Below are 15,664 nucleotides of genomic sequence, written 5' to 3' on the forward strand. Positions count from 1 at the left end.
TAAGTGACGGAGTGTACCGACTTTGTGCTCCATCACAACTATTAACAGTATGGGTGTCTTGAGAACACCGATTCTGTTAACAACATAGCAGATAAGGCAGCCCATGACCAGACAGGCCCTTCTGGCATTTGCCAGAATTGCCATATAGCCAGTCCGGCCCTGGGTATAACCATCCTAGGCATTTATGGCATATCTACCTCTAGGACCTTCTCTGGCAATCTTCATGCATTTCAGTGGAGAGATGGCGTGCTTACATGTTTGCCTCTACTGAACCCTGTGAGAGTTACAGAGACTGGCAAGCAGCTATTAGGTGGGATTATCCCTCTAATTTAAAGGGGTTGTCCCGGACTATCACATTAATGATCTTTCTGAATGATAGGTGATCAATATGAGATTGGTGGGGGTCTGACACCTGGCAGTCCCACCCATCAGCTATTTGCTCCGGATGTAAGCGATGTACACAGCAGACCACCGAGTCTCCGCACTTTTAGCAGCTGCCATTTTTCTCCCGTTCACTTGAATGAAACATGGAGCACATTGGTGGAACTGTCTTCATATCCAGTTTATTGTGATTTTAAAGCATTTTTTTTGCATTGCCTTCAATGACGAAAAACACAGATTGTATTTTTCATAATTGTCCTGTGTGACCAAGGGGTGTAATGAGATTTTCCTCAGCACATGGCACTGCCTGGGCACCTCAGGGTGAACATGAGCGTTACATCCTATGTATGACCCTCCTCCACACCGTGAGCCGGCCGGGCATCGCTGGCAGCATCTCGTCCGTGTCACTGAGGGACGGACATGCTGAGAGGCGGAGGAGGGCGGTGACCGGTGTGAGGGAGCGGAGGGACGGCTCTGTGCGGTCCATCAATGGAGCCGGGGAGGGGCAGTGTTATATGAGGGGAGGGCGGTGTCACCGAGTTTCAAACAGCTGAAGGCACAGATGGGGGTGGGGTGGCACAGACGCATCAGATGTCGTGTGTAGCCCGGGGCACTGCGGACCCGCACACTGCCAGGGCACAGACATCCCCGGGGACATGGCGAGACCCTGAGCCCGGCACCCTGTCCGCTCCATCCTGGCTGCACGGAGGGGGAGAATGCTAGAAGTGTACATCCCGTCAGTGGGACACCAGGTGAACAAGTCCGACAAGACCCACACGGTAGGTGCCAGCCTGTGCCCATCCAGCCGGGCACTGTGAGGGGCTGCTCCCGGCTTTGTCTGCACGGTGCCCTGCCAATATGCCCGGACAGCCTCACCTGGCACATCTGCCCACTTGTGAGGAGGACCCTCGCTGGCAGCGCTTTACCCTCCAAGTCACTTTGCCCTTAACATTAAGCCTTGTATTGTCCCGTAGTCACAATGCAATGTGCCCCCTGACGGGCAGCCCTCCTGCCAGGGCATGGCACCATTACCAGCAATCAAAAGTTCCCTCACAGGTTGGGCACATCTGATAACTGAGGCATAAGGATGACATGATTATTACTAGTAAATGTATACGTCCTGCCTTCTTGTACCCTGCTGCCTGGCACACTTGGCATAAGGGGTCCCAGTGTACCACCTGTAGCATTGTAGATGTTGGCGTATCTGACAGTTTTCCTGCCCCACGTATTACCTACAGAGGATAGTGCCCTGTCTAGACTTTGATCTGTGGCAATGTGTATGTGGTTTGGAGTCAGTTCCTCTGATTCACTCTTGTTCTGGTTAATGTCACTACAGAGCAGTAATAGATTCTCTCGGAGCTGGACCATTTTTCTTTCTCCCTCTGGAGAAGGTGGGTAAAACCTTCCCCTTTTCTACTCATATGTCATAGGTAGGCTTTCTTTCCTACGGCTAGGATACATTTCCCCGCAATAGTCCGAAATATTCAGGCTCAGGCTGCATGCCCCCATCCGTGTGACACGTCCTAGTGCTTTCTGCTTGCTCGGACAGCACACTGACCCGTAGAGTTTCATTGCGCCATACATGCTTCAGTTTTAGGCTATGTGCACACGATGTGGATTTGCTGCGGATCCGCACTGTGATGTACAGTATAATGTTAGTCAATGGGGAAAAAAAATAGCTGTGCGGAATTGCTGCGGATTTCAAAGAAGTGCATGTCACTTCTTTTGTGCGGATCTGCAGCGTTTCTGCACCCCTCCATGTTAATATTCCGCAGTGGCAAAAACCGCACAAAATCAGCATCAATTCCGCCCAAAATCCGCATAAAAAACGCGGCAAATCAGCGGCTGCGGATTCTGCCATAAGATGTGGATTTTGTGCAGAAAATTCTGCACCTCTTTTCCTACGTGTGCACATAGCCTTACAGATGGATCTGTGTTTCAGGTCTGTGAAACTCCGAACTTGTCCTATTCTTACCCATTTTGCGGATCAGTTTCCGCAATTAAAGCACCACTCCTGCGTTTTGTTTTTGTTACAGCGCTCGAATGGTGCTTCTAATCTAAGGTTCCTAACCTTAATCTCATGCGTAACTGCCGGTGTCTTCACTTTTTATCGGTCCCACTCCACCATCTTGTGACCAGAAGTCAGAGGTAACGGTCATAAGCTCTCAGTGCAAGTCTATGAGCGCAAAACTTTAAATGAAAAGTGAACTCCGGCTCTCCCAGCAAACACGGGCCTGAACCGTCAGGTCACAAACTGCTGGAGACTGACAGGAGCAGCGGCGATAAAAGGTGAAGACGGCTGCTGGTAAGTATAAGACTAAGGACAGGGACCTTACAGTAGTAGCACCGCCACCACCACAGCGCTGCACAAACAACCTGCTGGAGTGGTGATTAGAATTCTATTCGTGTAAAACAGATGACTTTGAAGACACACTTTATTCTTCAGAATTCTATCTGAGTTTCAACTATTTTGAACTGATAACTGATACATTAAAGAGGTTGTCCACTACATTATCATTGATGACCTAATCTTAGGATAGACCATCAATATCTGATCGGCTGGGGTTCAACATCCGGTACTCCCGCCGATCAGTCGTTCTGTGTCGGCAGCAGCCGCCGGCTGGGAATGACACGGCTGCATACTGCACATCCACCTCCCAATTGTTCAGGGTCTGACTCTCAAATCAATCAGACAATGATCACCTATCCTAAGGACAGGTCATCAGTGACAAAGTAGTGGACAACCTCGCCAATGGAGACAAATAGTCTGGGCAGTTTGCCTGTGTCTGTGAAAAAACACAAACTGAAAATAAAAACTTTTTGCGTTTAGGCTGACACCTGAGAAAAAATGTCCGTTTCTCTCCAATGGTAACATGTGCATGTGTGAATGTAGCCTAAGACAGAGTGTCACCTGCTGGCCATACACATTAGATTGATGCTGGCCAAACCGAGACCAGCTGACGATTATTGTGCATGAAGGAATCCTAACTTTTCCACAACAGCAGAGGTCAGTCGGCTCTTGGACATTACCATTCCCAACCTTTTGTTCTTGTTAGAGATTATCTATTGCCAGAGGTGTCTGATTGGTATTACATTATTACATATGTGATCCTGGATCTTCCAAATTGGTGACACAATTCTTCTGTTAAACAGGGTACAGATCCCAACATTGTTCCCCTCAAGATTAGTTCATTATTGGGGTCTACATTACCAGAAAAGCCACTGGTTCATTCATATTTGTCTTGGAAATGTACTTTTACACCGTGCCAAATATTGACTATGAAAATAAGTTTACATCTTATTCAAGATCATAAAAAGTAATTCAATAGTTAATGGTTGTAAAACCTCACTGAGGAATAAAAAGCGGGGGGCCAGCAAGACATCACCAACAAGATACTACGCCAGGCTATTTAGGTAATGGTTAGGGCAATGGACGAAAAGCCCATCTGTGACTCTGCGCCTGCCCTAAGTGTCCGTTCTTGCCAAAGTCATACATTGATTGGAGGTCAGTGTGATTGGAATTGCCTTCCATGTTCTTTACACTGCTATCAAACTTGTTTTATCAGCCATTTCCAGTTGTCCATTTTAGAAAACTTCCAGGGAATATATTGAGGTAATGAAAGAGTGCAACTGAAGTACTGGTATGTACTGGTTCAGATTGTAATAATAATAATAATAATAATAATAATAATAATAATTTTATTTATATAGCGCCAACATATTCCGCAGCGCTTTACAACTTATAGAGGGGACTTATACAGACAACAGACATTACAGCATAACAGAAATCACAGTTCAAAACAGATACCAGGAGGAATGAGGGCCCTGCTGCTCGCAAGCTTACAATCTATGAGGAAAAGGGGAGACACAAGAGGTGGATTGTAGTTCTGCTGGTTGTATCCCACGCTGCTGAAGATCCTATTGCTTTTACTTTGTAGTTTCCTATTCTTCTCTTATTGCATTAACTGCAGCAAGGGAGCACATAAGTCATTTACATTACTTTGATGTTAATGAATTTCATTTCCAGGAGACTGACTATTGTAACAAAACAGATGGGAAACCGCAGACATGCCAAGTGTAGTGACCCACATCAGCATTCAGGTTAGAATGGGGGTGTTGATGGGTAACTGGATCCCTGGCACAAATCCCTTTTTTTTTTCAGCCTCAAAAAATATATTTGTAATACATTACATAATAATGCTGATAAAACAATGTAAACATCAGATGGTCCCTCAGCTCTGATTGCTGAAGTGTGTCTCCACTTGCACATTTCTCAAACCAGAAAACACATTTTAGGACCTGGCAAGGACCTCTACAGTACATGACGTCTGCCCTAGATTAACTTGACTGTTCCTTTATAAAGCTTTTGTTTCCATTTTGCTATGTGTGTTCCTCCCATGCTCAGATCAGGTTACCTGCTGTAAGGTGTCTCTCTATCTTATGTCACATGCACATTATTTACTGTGTGACAAAACCAATATTGGTGTCTTGGCAGTGTGCTTGGTCATGTAAAGAGCACTTGTGATGAAGCTGTCTGCCACTTCGGGTTACCCTTTAGGGCAGTGATAAATATTGAGGGTTTTTTTATTTTAAGCAAGAGGCAAGGAACAATAGACTTCAAGCAGTTCAGTTAAATTACGCTTATTGCTGGTCAGTAGCTGTGGTAATGTCTCCACTTTTCCTTTGCATGCTCCCCAAACCTCAAGTATCATTATAAAGGCAAAATGCAGCAATACACTAATAAAAAGATTAAGTGGAGCAATTTACTTGTAGAGAGGGTAAACTGCAAAAATAGAGCATATAGTGTGAGAAATAAGTATTGAACACGACACCAGTTGTTATAAGTAAATATATTTCTAAAGGTTCTATTGACATGAAATTCTCACCAGATATCGGTAACGACCCATCCAATCCACACAGGCAAAGAAATCAAACCATAGATGTCCATAAATTGTTATGTGAAACAATGAGAAATTACAGAGAGAAAAAAGTATTGAACAAATTACGGTAAGCAAGAGAGGTGCAAAAAGTCATGGAAAGTCATGACACCAGCTGAAATCTGTCAGAAACTAGAAAGCAATCCTTCCACTTGAGACAAATCATATCATCCGCTCAGGGGTGGACATATTATTGATGCAACCTGTGCGGCGGCACAGAGGCCCAAGTGATAGGGGTCCCATTTCTACCTCCAAAGCAGGTGCAATTTTTGCATTTTTAGGAGCTCTTTGGTTGCAAAGAGCCCATATAATGTTCTTGCACAGGGGCCCTTTTTGGTCTGTGTCAAACAGTGTATCTGCTGGTTCAACTGTTGGCCTATGAAAAGGTGTCTCATTACCAGGGTGCCACACAAAAAATATCTCATGATGTGTAAAAGCAGTTTGCTGTCTCAATACCTTCACAACCTTATTGTTGCAAAACATACTTAAGGCATTGGTTATAAAAGAATCTCTAAACTACTGAAGTTCTCAGTGAGCATTGTTGGGGTCATAATCTGGAAATGGAAAGAACATAATTTTACCATAAACTGGCCACGACCAGGTGCTCCTCGCAAGATTTCAGACAGAGTAGTGAAAATATCAGAAACGTTGTCCAAGAGCCAAAAACCACCTGTGTAGAGCTGCAAAAGACCTGGAATCAACAGGTACAATTGTTTAAAAGAAAGCTACCGTATTTTGTGGATTATAAAATGCATCGGATTATAAGATGCACCCCAAATTTTGTGTCGAAAAATAGGAAAAAAAAAAAAACTATTTTAAATAAAATGTTGGTGCTTCTTATAATCCATGCGTCTTATTGCTTACCGGGGGGTGGTGGCTATGGTGAAGTGGGGTCCCAGGGTTGCTGCTGGAGGAGGCAAGAGTGGAGTGTTACTGCAGGCCACAGGCTGGGATGAGAGGGGGTTCGGATGTGTACTGCTGCGGGTGTTCGGTGGTGCAGGGGCTCTGCCGACATTTAGTGAAAGCCCAGAGCCCCTGCACTTACATGGTTTACTATGCGGTGGACTCCGGGAAAATGGCTGCTGGGGGCACGGCGCATGGGCAGATGGAGATCTCGGCACCAAGATCTCAGGAGATGAGATCTCAGATCTCCATCTGCGCATGCCAAGATTAGAGATCGCAGATATCGAGGTATCATTTTAGTCAACTTCCTAAGACCTACCAGTACATGCCAATGTAGATAGCTTAGGGGGGGTTGATCCTATTGACAGATGCCCATTTTAACTATTATCTTTCATTTTGAGGATAGAGATAGACCCTTCTAAATATGTAAAATGCGTCTCACAATAAATCTGGTCCCCAGAAATTCTCTATATATTTTACTGCTTTACTAAGGCTACTTTCACACTAGCTTTGGTACAGGCCCGTCGCATGCTGTGAAACAAAAGCACAACGGGGGCAGCGGATGCAGTTTTTCAACACATCCGCTGCCCCATTGTAATGTTCGGGGAGGAGGGGGCGGAGTTTCGGCCGCGCATGTGCGGTCGGAAATGGTGGACACGACGCACAAAAAAAGTTACATGTAACTTTTTTTGTGCCGACGGTCCGCCAAAACGACGCATCCGTCGCACGATGGATGCGATGTGTGGCCATACGTCGCAATGCGTCACTAATGTAAGTCTATGGGGAAAAAACGCATCCTGCAGACAACTTTGCAGGATGCGTTTTTGCTCCTAAACGACGCATTGCGATGTATTCCAAACGACGCTAGTGTGAAAGTAGCCTAAAAGACAGAATTGCAGTTATAGGAAACACAGTATCTGTTATGCCTTGGAGATTACGAAACTAGACTTTTTTTTTTTTTTTTGTAGATTCTGCTTGGATGTCACTTTCTTTTGGTCAGGATTTGTGATGTCTGGTTTTCAGAAATCGTACACGCTTTATTGTACAGGATTTGGGTGTGGGGAATGTTTTTGTTCACTGAGAGCCAAAGAATCTGAGTTCAGGACTGTCACATGATCTGACCTTAGATCAAATGTCAAAAGTTAGAACAGGCGAGAACATGTCAATTACACAATGATCTTGCTTGTCACTTATACACGTCACATCTGTGGAATACTGAGATTTTTGTGATGCTTTTACCTATTACACTTTTATATTTTACAGTATAATATAAATCATAAACATAAAGGGTCAGCATTTTATTTAATATTGCCTAGCAGTGACTGCACTACGAGGGAAGGAGGATTGGTCCACCAAAGTGAGTTGGGATATATCTGCACAAGCCCCCACTTTTCTATTTCTGACCCTTTGTTAAAAGATGTATGTGAGGTTCATGATGGGATATGCCTAAGGCCGGTTTCACACGTCAGTGGCTCCGGTACGTGAGGTGACAGTTTCCTCCCGTACCGGAGACACTGACACACGTAGACCCATAAAAATCAATGCATCTGTTCAGATGTCATTGATTTTTTGCGGACCGTGTCTCCGTGTGCCAAACACGGAGACATGTCAGTGTTCGTGGGAGCGCACGTTTTACACGGACCCAATAGAGTCAATGGGTCCGCGTAAAACACGGACCTCACACGGACATTCTCCGTCTGGGGTCCGTGTGCGTGCCGGAGACAGCGCTACAGTAAGCGCTGTCCCCCCCACATGGTGCTGAAGCCGGTATTCATATCTTCCCTGTAGCAGCGTTTGCTATAGAGAAAATATGAAGAATAGTGTTAAAAATAAAGATCCATGTGTCCGCCGCCCCCCCACCCCCTGTGCGCCCCCCCGCTGGTCAGAAAATACTTACCCGCTCCCTCGCTCCTTCCTGGTCTGGCCGCGCCTCCTACTGTATGCGGTCACGTGGGGCCGATCATTTACAATCATGAATAGTCGGCTCCGCCCCTATGGGGGGTGGAGCCACATATTCATGACTGTAAATGATCGGCCCCACGTGACCGCATGCAGGAGAAGCCGCGGCCAGACCAGGAAGGAGCGACAGCCGACGGGGGACCCGGGTAAGTATTTTCTGACCAGCGGGGGGGCGCACAGGGGGTGGGGGGGCGGCGGACACATGGATCTTTATTTTAAACACTATTCTTCATATTTTCTCTGCAGCAAACGTTACTGCAGAGAGGATATGAATCGCAGCTTCAGCACCTTGCAGAGTGGGTACCACACGCTCCGTGTGGTACCCACTCGCCATACGGGCGGCACACGTGTGCCGCACGTATGGCCTCCGTGAGTTCCCAGGCACACGGACACGGATAACTCCGGTACCGATTTATTCCGGTACCGGAATTATCTGGACGTGTGGGACAGCCCTTAGATGGGTGGCCCCATAATATTTGAGTGGCACCGATAAACCCCCACACACACCCCATCGCTTACTCAAGATGTCATGTTTTTAATGGTTGACCCAGGAAGAATACAGATGCAGTATCGGTGCTAGAACAAACAAGATATTTGCATAGTGCCCCCACTCCCCTAAGGGCCCATAGCCAGTGGCATGCCGCTAATGGGGCCCGTGAGTCAGGGGGGTCCTGGTGCCAGCGCCGGCTTCGGTCCCCCCGCTTCTGGCATTACACATTCAATGGTATCGACCGACGCTGATACAGTTGAAAGCAATGATTGAGGCGGGAGCGTCGATGATGCACCCTTTCCCATCATTCCCACTCTGTGTCTGACCTCTGACACAGTGGGTACGATAACGTCACTTGTGCCGGGCTGTACAGATGCTCTGTACAGACCGGAGCATCAGAGGAACTGGAAGTGGTCAGTATTTTTATTTTTTTTTCAGAAATCACATAGTGGCCATAATACTGGATGACTACGGGGTGTGCATTATACCACAGTATATGGGGGCTGTATTTTACCATATAGGGCTGCATTATGCTATATGGTGGCTGCATTATACTCTATCAATGACTATAGGCTGTGAATTATACTATGTGGACTATATGGGGACTTCATTATACTATGGGTGCATTATACTGTATGGAGGACTATGGGTGTGCATTATACTCTGAGGACTATGGGGTCTGTATTATACTATATGGAGGACTATCGTGAGTGTATTATACTATATGTAGGACTATGGGGCACATTTTATTATATGTAGGACTATGGGGAGTGTATGCTACTATGTGTAGCACTATGGGGAGTCCATTATACTATATGTAGGACACATTATACTATGTAGGAATATGGGGTGAAATTATACTAAAAAAAAGCAAAATGCTGTCTATTAATCGAGTGATTGGATTGTTTATGCTGGAACAAAAATAATTGTTCTCAGCAGCACATCACCCGGTGAAAACTGCAGATATGCTGCTAATAACATGATACTGTACGAGGACAAATTGATCTATTTAGTGATTGCTCTGTGTCCATCATTCTTTGTCATCCAGTGTAAAGAGGCCGGGAAACAAGCGCTGAGCAATGTCCATATTGTCGATCACGCTCATTTAACGGCCTGAACTCAGTACATGTAAATACCACTGTAGCGTTTCTGTGTGATGGTGCAATATGTGAGCATTTGGGGCCCCACTTTGTCTAAAACCGGCCCTGTACAGACAGTTACAGTTTTAGTACTAAGAAACTGAGTAACTGATTATATGAAGGCAACATGGTAGTGTATATAGTTCTAGCTCGTTATTGCTTTGCTTAGGCTGTGATATTCCTTGCACACTAACCCTGCTCCTTTACTTAATAAATTTAGATGTTGTCTATTAGTATACAGCATGACAACGTCACTGGCAAAGTACTGGAGTGGAGGTACAGACGGTGGGGGAAATAAGTATTTGATCCCTTGCTGATTTTGTAAGTTTGCCCACTGACAAAGACATGAACAGTCTATAATTTTAAGGGTAGGTTAATTTTAACATTGAGAGATAAAATATCAAAAATAAAATCCCAAAAAATCACATTCTATGAATTATGTAAATTTATTTGCATTTTGCAGTGAGAAATAAGTATTTGATCCCCTACCAACCATTAAAAGTTCTGGTCCTACAGACCAGTTAGATGCTCCCAATCATCTTGTTACCTACATTAAAGACAGCTGTCTCACATAGTCACCTTTATAAAAGACTCCTGTCCACAGACTCAATTAATCAGTCAGACTCTAACCTCTACAACATGGGCAAGACCAAAGAGCTTTATAAGGATGTCGGGGACAAGATCATAGACCTGCACAAAGCTCGAATGGGCTACAAGACCATAAGTAAGACGCTGGGTGAGAATAGGACAACTGTTGGTGGAATAGTAAGAAAATGGAAGAAATACAAAATGACTGTCAATCGACAACAATCTGGGGCACCATGCAAAATCTCACCTCGTGGGGTATCCTTGATCATGAGGAAAGTGAGAGATCAGCCTAAAACTACACGGGGGGAACTTGTTAATGATCTCAAGGCAGCTGGGACCACAGTCACCAAGAAAACCATTGGTAACAAATTACACCGTAAGGCTATGTGCACACGTTCAGGAATACATGCAGAAAATTTCTGTGGAAATCCGGACATTTCTGCCAGATTTCCGCATGAAATCCGCATGCGTTTTTTGCGTGGTTTTGACGTGGTTTTGACGCGGTTTTTGCGCGGATTTTCCCAGACATTTCCCAATGTATTAGACAGTGGGAAATCCGCAAAAAAACCGCAAAAATAATGAACAGGTTCATTATTTTTCCGCAATGCGTTTTTCATGCGGAAAAATGCACATCATGTGCACAGAAATTGCGGATTCCATTCTAAATGATGGGATGCTTAATGTGTGCAGATTATTTGCGGTTTTATAGCGTTTTTATAGCGCAAAAACGCTAAAAAACCGCAAATAATCTGCAACGTGTGCACATAGCCTAAAGGTTTGAAATCCTGCTGTGCCCCCCGCAAGGTCCCTCTGATCAAGAAGGCACATGTGCAGGCCTGCAGTTTGCCAATGAACACCTGGATGATTCTGTGAGTGATTGGGAGAAGGTGCTGTGGTCAGATGAGACAAAAATTTAGCTCTTTGGCGTTACCTCAACTTGCCATATTTGGAGGAAGAGAAATGCTGCCTATGACCCAAAGAACACCATCCCCACTGTTACGCATGGAGGTGGAAACATTATGTTTTGGGGTGTTTCTCTGCTAAGAGCACAGGACCACTTCACCGCATCAGTGGGAGAATGGATGGAGCCATGTACCATAAAATCCTGAGTGACAACCTCCTTCCTTTTGCCAGGACATTAAAAATTTGTCATGGCTGGGTCTTCCAGCAAGACAGTGACCCAAAACATACAGCCAAGGCAGCAAAGGAGTGGCTCAAAAAGAAGCACATTAAGGTTATGGAGTGGCCTAGCCAGTCTCCAGACCTTAATCCCATAGAAAACTTATGGAGGGAGTTGAAGCTCCGAGTTGCAAAGCGACAGCCTTATAATCTTAATGATTTAGAGATGATCTGCAAAGAGGAGTGGACCAAAATTCCTCCTGACATATGCGCAAACCTCATCATCAACTGCAAAAAAGTCTGACTGCGGTGCTTACCAACAAGGGTTTTGCCACCAGGTATTAAGTCTTGTTTGCCAGAGGGATCAAATCCTTATTTCTCACTGCAAAATGCAAATAAATTTATATAATTTATACAATGTGATTTTTATTTTTTTATATTCTATCTTTCATTGTTACAATTAACCTACCTTTAAAATTTTAGACTGTTCATGTCTTTGTCAGTGGTCAAACTTACAAAATCAGCAAGGGATCAAATACTTATTTCCTTCACTGTATTTTCCTATTATACGAATCTGTCTGGTGTTATGCTGTAGATCTTACATCTTAAAGCATAGCAGCGCTCGGCCAGCGAGATATTGATGTATTCATGATATACAGGATCTCTGCAGCTGCTGATTGTCAGCTTTCTACATGGGGAGAAATCTATCAATCACTGGTGGTAAGGCGGGGGAGTCCACATATCATTAATATCAGCACACTTTTCCTGCAGAGCAGATCCATTGCGATCCATATTTTACATAGTTTATGATGTTCATTCTGCAAAACTCCTTTTTCTTTCTTAACCCCTTAGTGACGGAGCCAAATTTTTAAAATCTGACCAGTGTCACTTGATGTGGTAATAACTCTGCAACCCTTCAACAAATCCCAGTGATTTTAAGATTGTTTTTTCATGACACATTATACTTTATGATAATGGTAAATTTAGGTCAATACGTTTTGTGTTTATTTAGAAAAAATATAAAAAACTTGAGAAAAATGTTAAAAAATTTGCAATTTTCTAAATTTGAATGATTATCCCTTTAATCCAGATGGTCATACTACAGCAAACCATTAATAAATAACATTCCCCACATGTCTGCTTTATATCAGCACCATTTGTAAAATGCTATTTTATTTTGTTAGCATTTTAGGAGGTTTAAAAATGTAGCAACAATTTTTTTCATTTTTTTCAAGGAAATTTTCAAAATTAATTTTTTTAGGGACTTATCCATGTTTGAAGTGACTTTAGGGGTCTTATATATTAAGAAACCCCCAAAAGTAATACCATTTTAAAAACAGCACCCCCTGACATATTGAAAACTGCAGTCAGGTAGTTTATTAACCCTTCAGGTGCTTTACAGGAATTAATGCAAAGTGGTATGACCGAAATGAAAATGTGTATTTTTACCACCTAAATGCCTCTAAGGCTTCTTTCACACTTCAGTTTTTTGGCGTCAGTCACTTCCGACATAATGACGGATCGACGGATCTGTCACAATCTGTGAAAAAACGGATGTAACGGATCCGGTTTTTTGACGGATCCGTTACTCAGGGGTTGTATATACTTTTTGGAGCATGCGCAATTGAAAAAAATTGAAAAAACGGATTGGGGCGACGGATCCGCCGAAATGACGGTCGCAACGGATCCGTCGCCCATAGGTGGCCATTCTATGAAATGACGGACGCGACGGATCCGTCGCGATCCGCCATTTCAACGCAGACAAAATACGTTGCAATGACCGTCAATGTCTAGATGATGTCCGCCAAATTTTGACGGATCCGTCGCATGACGGATGGAACGGACGACCATCCGTCACAATCCGTCGCTAATGCAAGTCTATGGGGAAAAAAACGGATCCGTCGAAAAAAAAAACGGATCCGTTTTTTGAGGAAAATGGCGGATTTAGACTGACGCCAAACAACTGAAGTGTGAAAGAGGACTAACTTGTGAACAGGTTAAAACAGCCGTCAGACTCTAAGGCCGCTATTTGGTCATGAATTGCCACGGCAAACATTGGGACCACAAAATCATGAACTGAGGGCACCAATTGGGATAAAGAGGAAGCCCCCACACTCTGTTAACCATTTATAATGATGTAGTCACTATTGACAGCAGCATCTAAGGGGTTAAACAGATTTGGATGGGGCAAGCAGTGATCCTGGCTGATACAGAAAGTTGTCAGCTATAGTGGACAGCGGACAGTTGTGGGATTGTCACCTGTATGGGGATGCTATTCTCTTATATCTCATGTGAGTTAAAAGACGTATTGGCTGTCATTAAGGGGTTAAACCCAACTCCACCATTAAAACGACTCTGTCAGCACAGAATGACTGCTAAAACCAAGTACAGGTGCTCGGTACATCATGGCGGTATATAAGTGAGTAAAATAAATAAATGAATAAATTGGAAGGTGCACTTAAATGTTTGGCCGTGCCAAGATGCACTGAGCGACTGTACTTGGTTTGAACAGTTATTCTGTGCTGACGGAGTCCCTTTAACACATGCACGATTATTCTAATGGGAAGAGCGGATTAACCTGGTTGTCTGCTAAGAAGAGTAATAGAAAATGGGGCTGCAGGTATCTTAAAATTCACCGTATGAATTCCTGTATAAGCAAACATCTGTGTGCAGAGCTGAGGGATCAAATTACTTATATGTGTGGCGAATTTGACTAGGGCTTCTTCAAAAGTAAGTAATCATGTGTGGATTGTGAAGAATCTCAAATTATACATCCTAGATGCCCATCTGCGGTCTCTTGGACTTAGAAGTTAGTTTACTATGTAAAAACAAAATGAAAATGGAGGAATTTTGCAGCACTTCCATCCAATGAATAACTTTATTTTAAATCCATCAAAATGAGCAAATTCATGTGGACTAGTCACTTTTTGTATTCACCTGCACTTGGATTTACTCGTTTTCAGGGATTTACAATAAAATATTTTTTATTTATTGGATGGAAGTGTTGCAAAAAAATTCCTCCTATTTTCATTTTGTTTCGGTATGCCACACCATCAGGATTTGGCACCCATCGATGCAGTATTCTCAGCTTCACATGGTTTGGATAAGCGTGGTGAGTTCTATACTTTTCTCTTTTTTATTCTGTGTTTACTTTAATGTGACATTTCATCATGTGCTCTTGTATAATAGCTATAAATTTAATCTTGTTAGGTCTTCAAATTAGACGTCTTATGCAATGGCCGTCGACATACACTGGACCGCCGATATAGTGAATTTTATACACTCCATAAGCTGGTAAGAATTATTTCTTCATCTTTAGATTTGTTTGTACACGTTCAAGCATGGAAGCTGATGCGTAACCATAATGCTCATAGATTTTTCTATCTATAATTCCTAAAAGCTAATTGATGATTACACACTGTAGTTCTATTTGCACAAATCTGCACTATTATTAGGAGACATGTTTAAGATCATGCATGCTTATTCATTATTAAAAAAAAATTGCATAAATAACAGGTCTGTTTAGGAGAGCATTTACTTACAGAATTTTCGTCCTGATTTTAAGATAAACAATCCACAGAGAAAGATTACCAACTAGATGGATGAAACTTCAAATCTCGTTCAATTGCTGTAGAATTTTTCTACTGAGAAATTGACCGAAAGTGCCGATTTATGAGACTGCAGAATGCCAATATTTGTGACCGATTAGTTGCAGATTTTCTCATTTGACTTTAGCAAACCCCAATTTCTGAGGAATACCTGTAGATCCATAGCCAAATCTGCATATTTAGAAGAAAATGCTTAAAGTAAAAAGCAAACAAACATACAAACAAACCCTACTATACTTGCCCCACCTGGTGTCCCCATGGCACTCTTCTTTAGTGCCCCACCATACTGTACACTTGGTCTCCAGTGATGACAACGCTTGGTTTACCACTGATCATCATGGTAGGCATGGATGGTATTGTTTTTTTTTATTGTTTTTTTTTATTGTTAGGTAATCTACAGTGATTTTTGTGGATTTGTGAAGAAATGTTTTACTCTAGAGCGCAGTTGTCCACAGAGGCTGAGGGAACTGATGATGCAACATTTCTATTCCACTTTGCTTCAATGTTTAGAAAATACAGTATAACTTTTAAGATATAGAA

The 15,664-nt window shown here is 43.2% G+C and overlaps 1 protein-coding gene across 2 annotated transcripts in view; it reads left to right on the top strand.

Annotated features, from left to right (window-relative positions):
- Nucleotides 1-900: 900 nt before the first annotated feature.
- The window catches only part of SNX22 (sorting nexin 22), a 51,913-nt gene continuing 37,149 nt past the window's right edge, over nucleotides 901-15,664 (top strand). The window contains exons 1-2 of one of the 2 annotated variants that reach the window (XM_077264006.1): nucleotides 901-1,160; nucleotides 14,727-14,810. In XM_077264006.1, the coding sequence (XP_077120121.1) occupies nucleotides 1,098-1,160; nucleotides 14,727-14,810 (147 nt within the window). In that variant the 5' untranslated portion in view covers nucleotides 901-1,097. The remainder of the gene's footprint in view (nucleotides 1,161-14,726; nucleotides 14,811-15,664) is intronic. The other variant, XM_077264007.1, reaches the window with a different exon arrangement.

The sequence above is a fragment of the Ranitomeya variabilis genome, chromosome 5, assembly GCF_051348905.1.
Source record: "Ranitomeya variabilis isolate aRanVar5 chromosome 5, aRanVar5.hap1, whole genome shotgun sequence".
NCBI lineage: Eukaryota > Metazoa > Chordata > Amphibia > Anura > Dendrobatidae > Ranitomeya > Ranitomeya variabilis.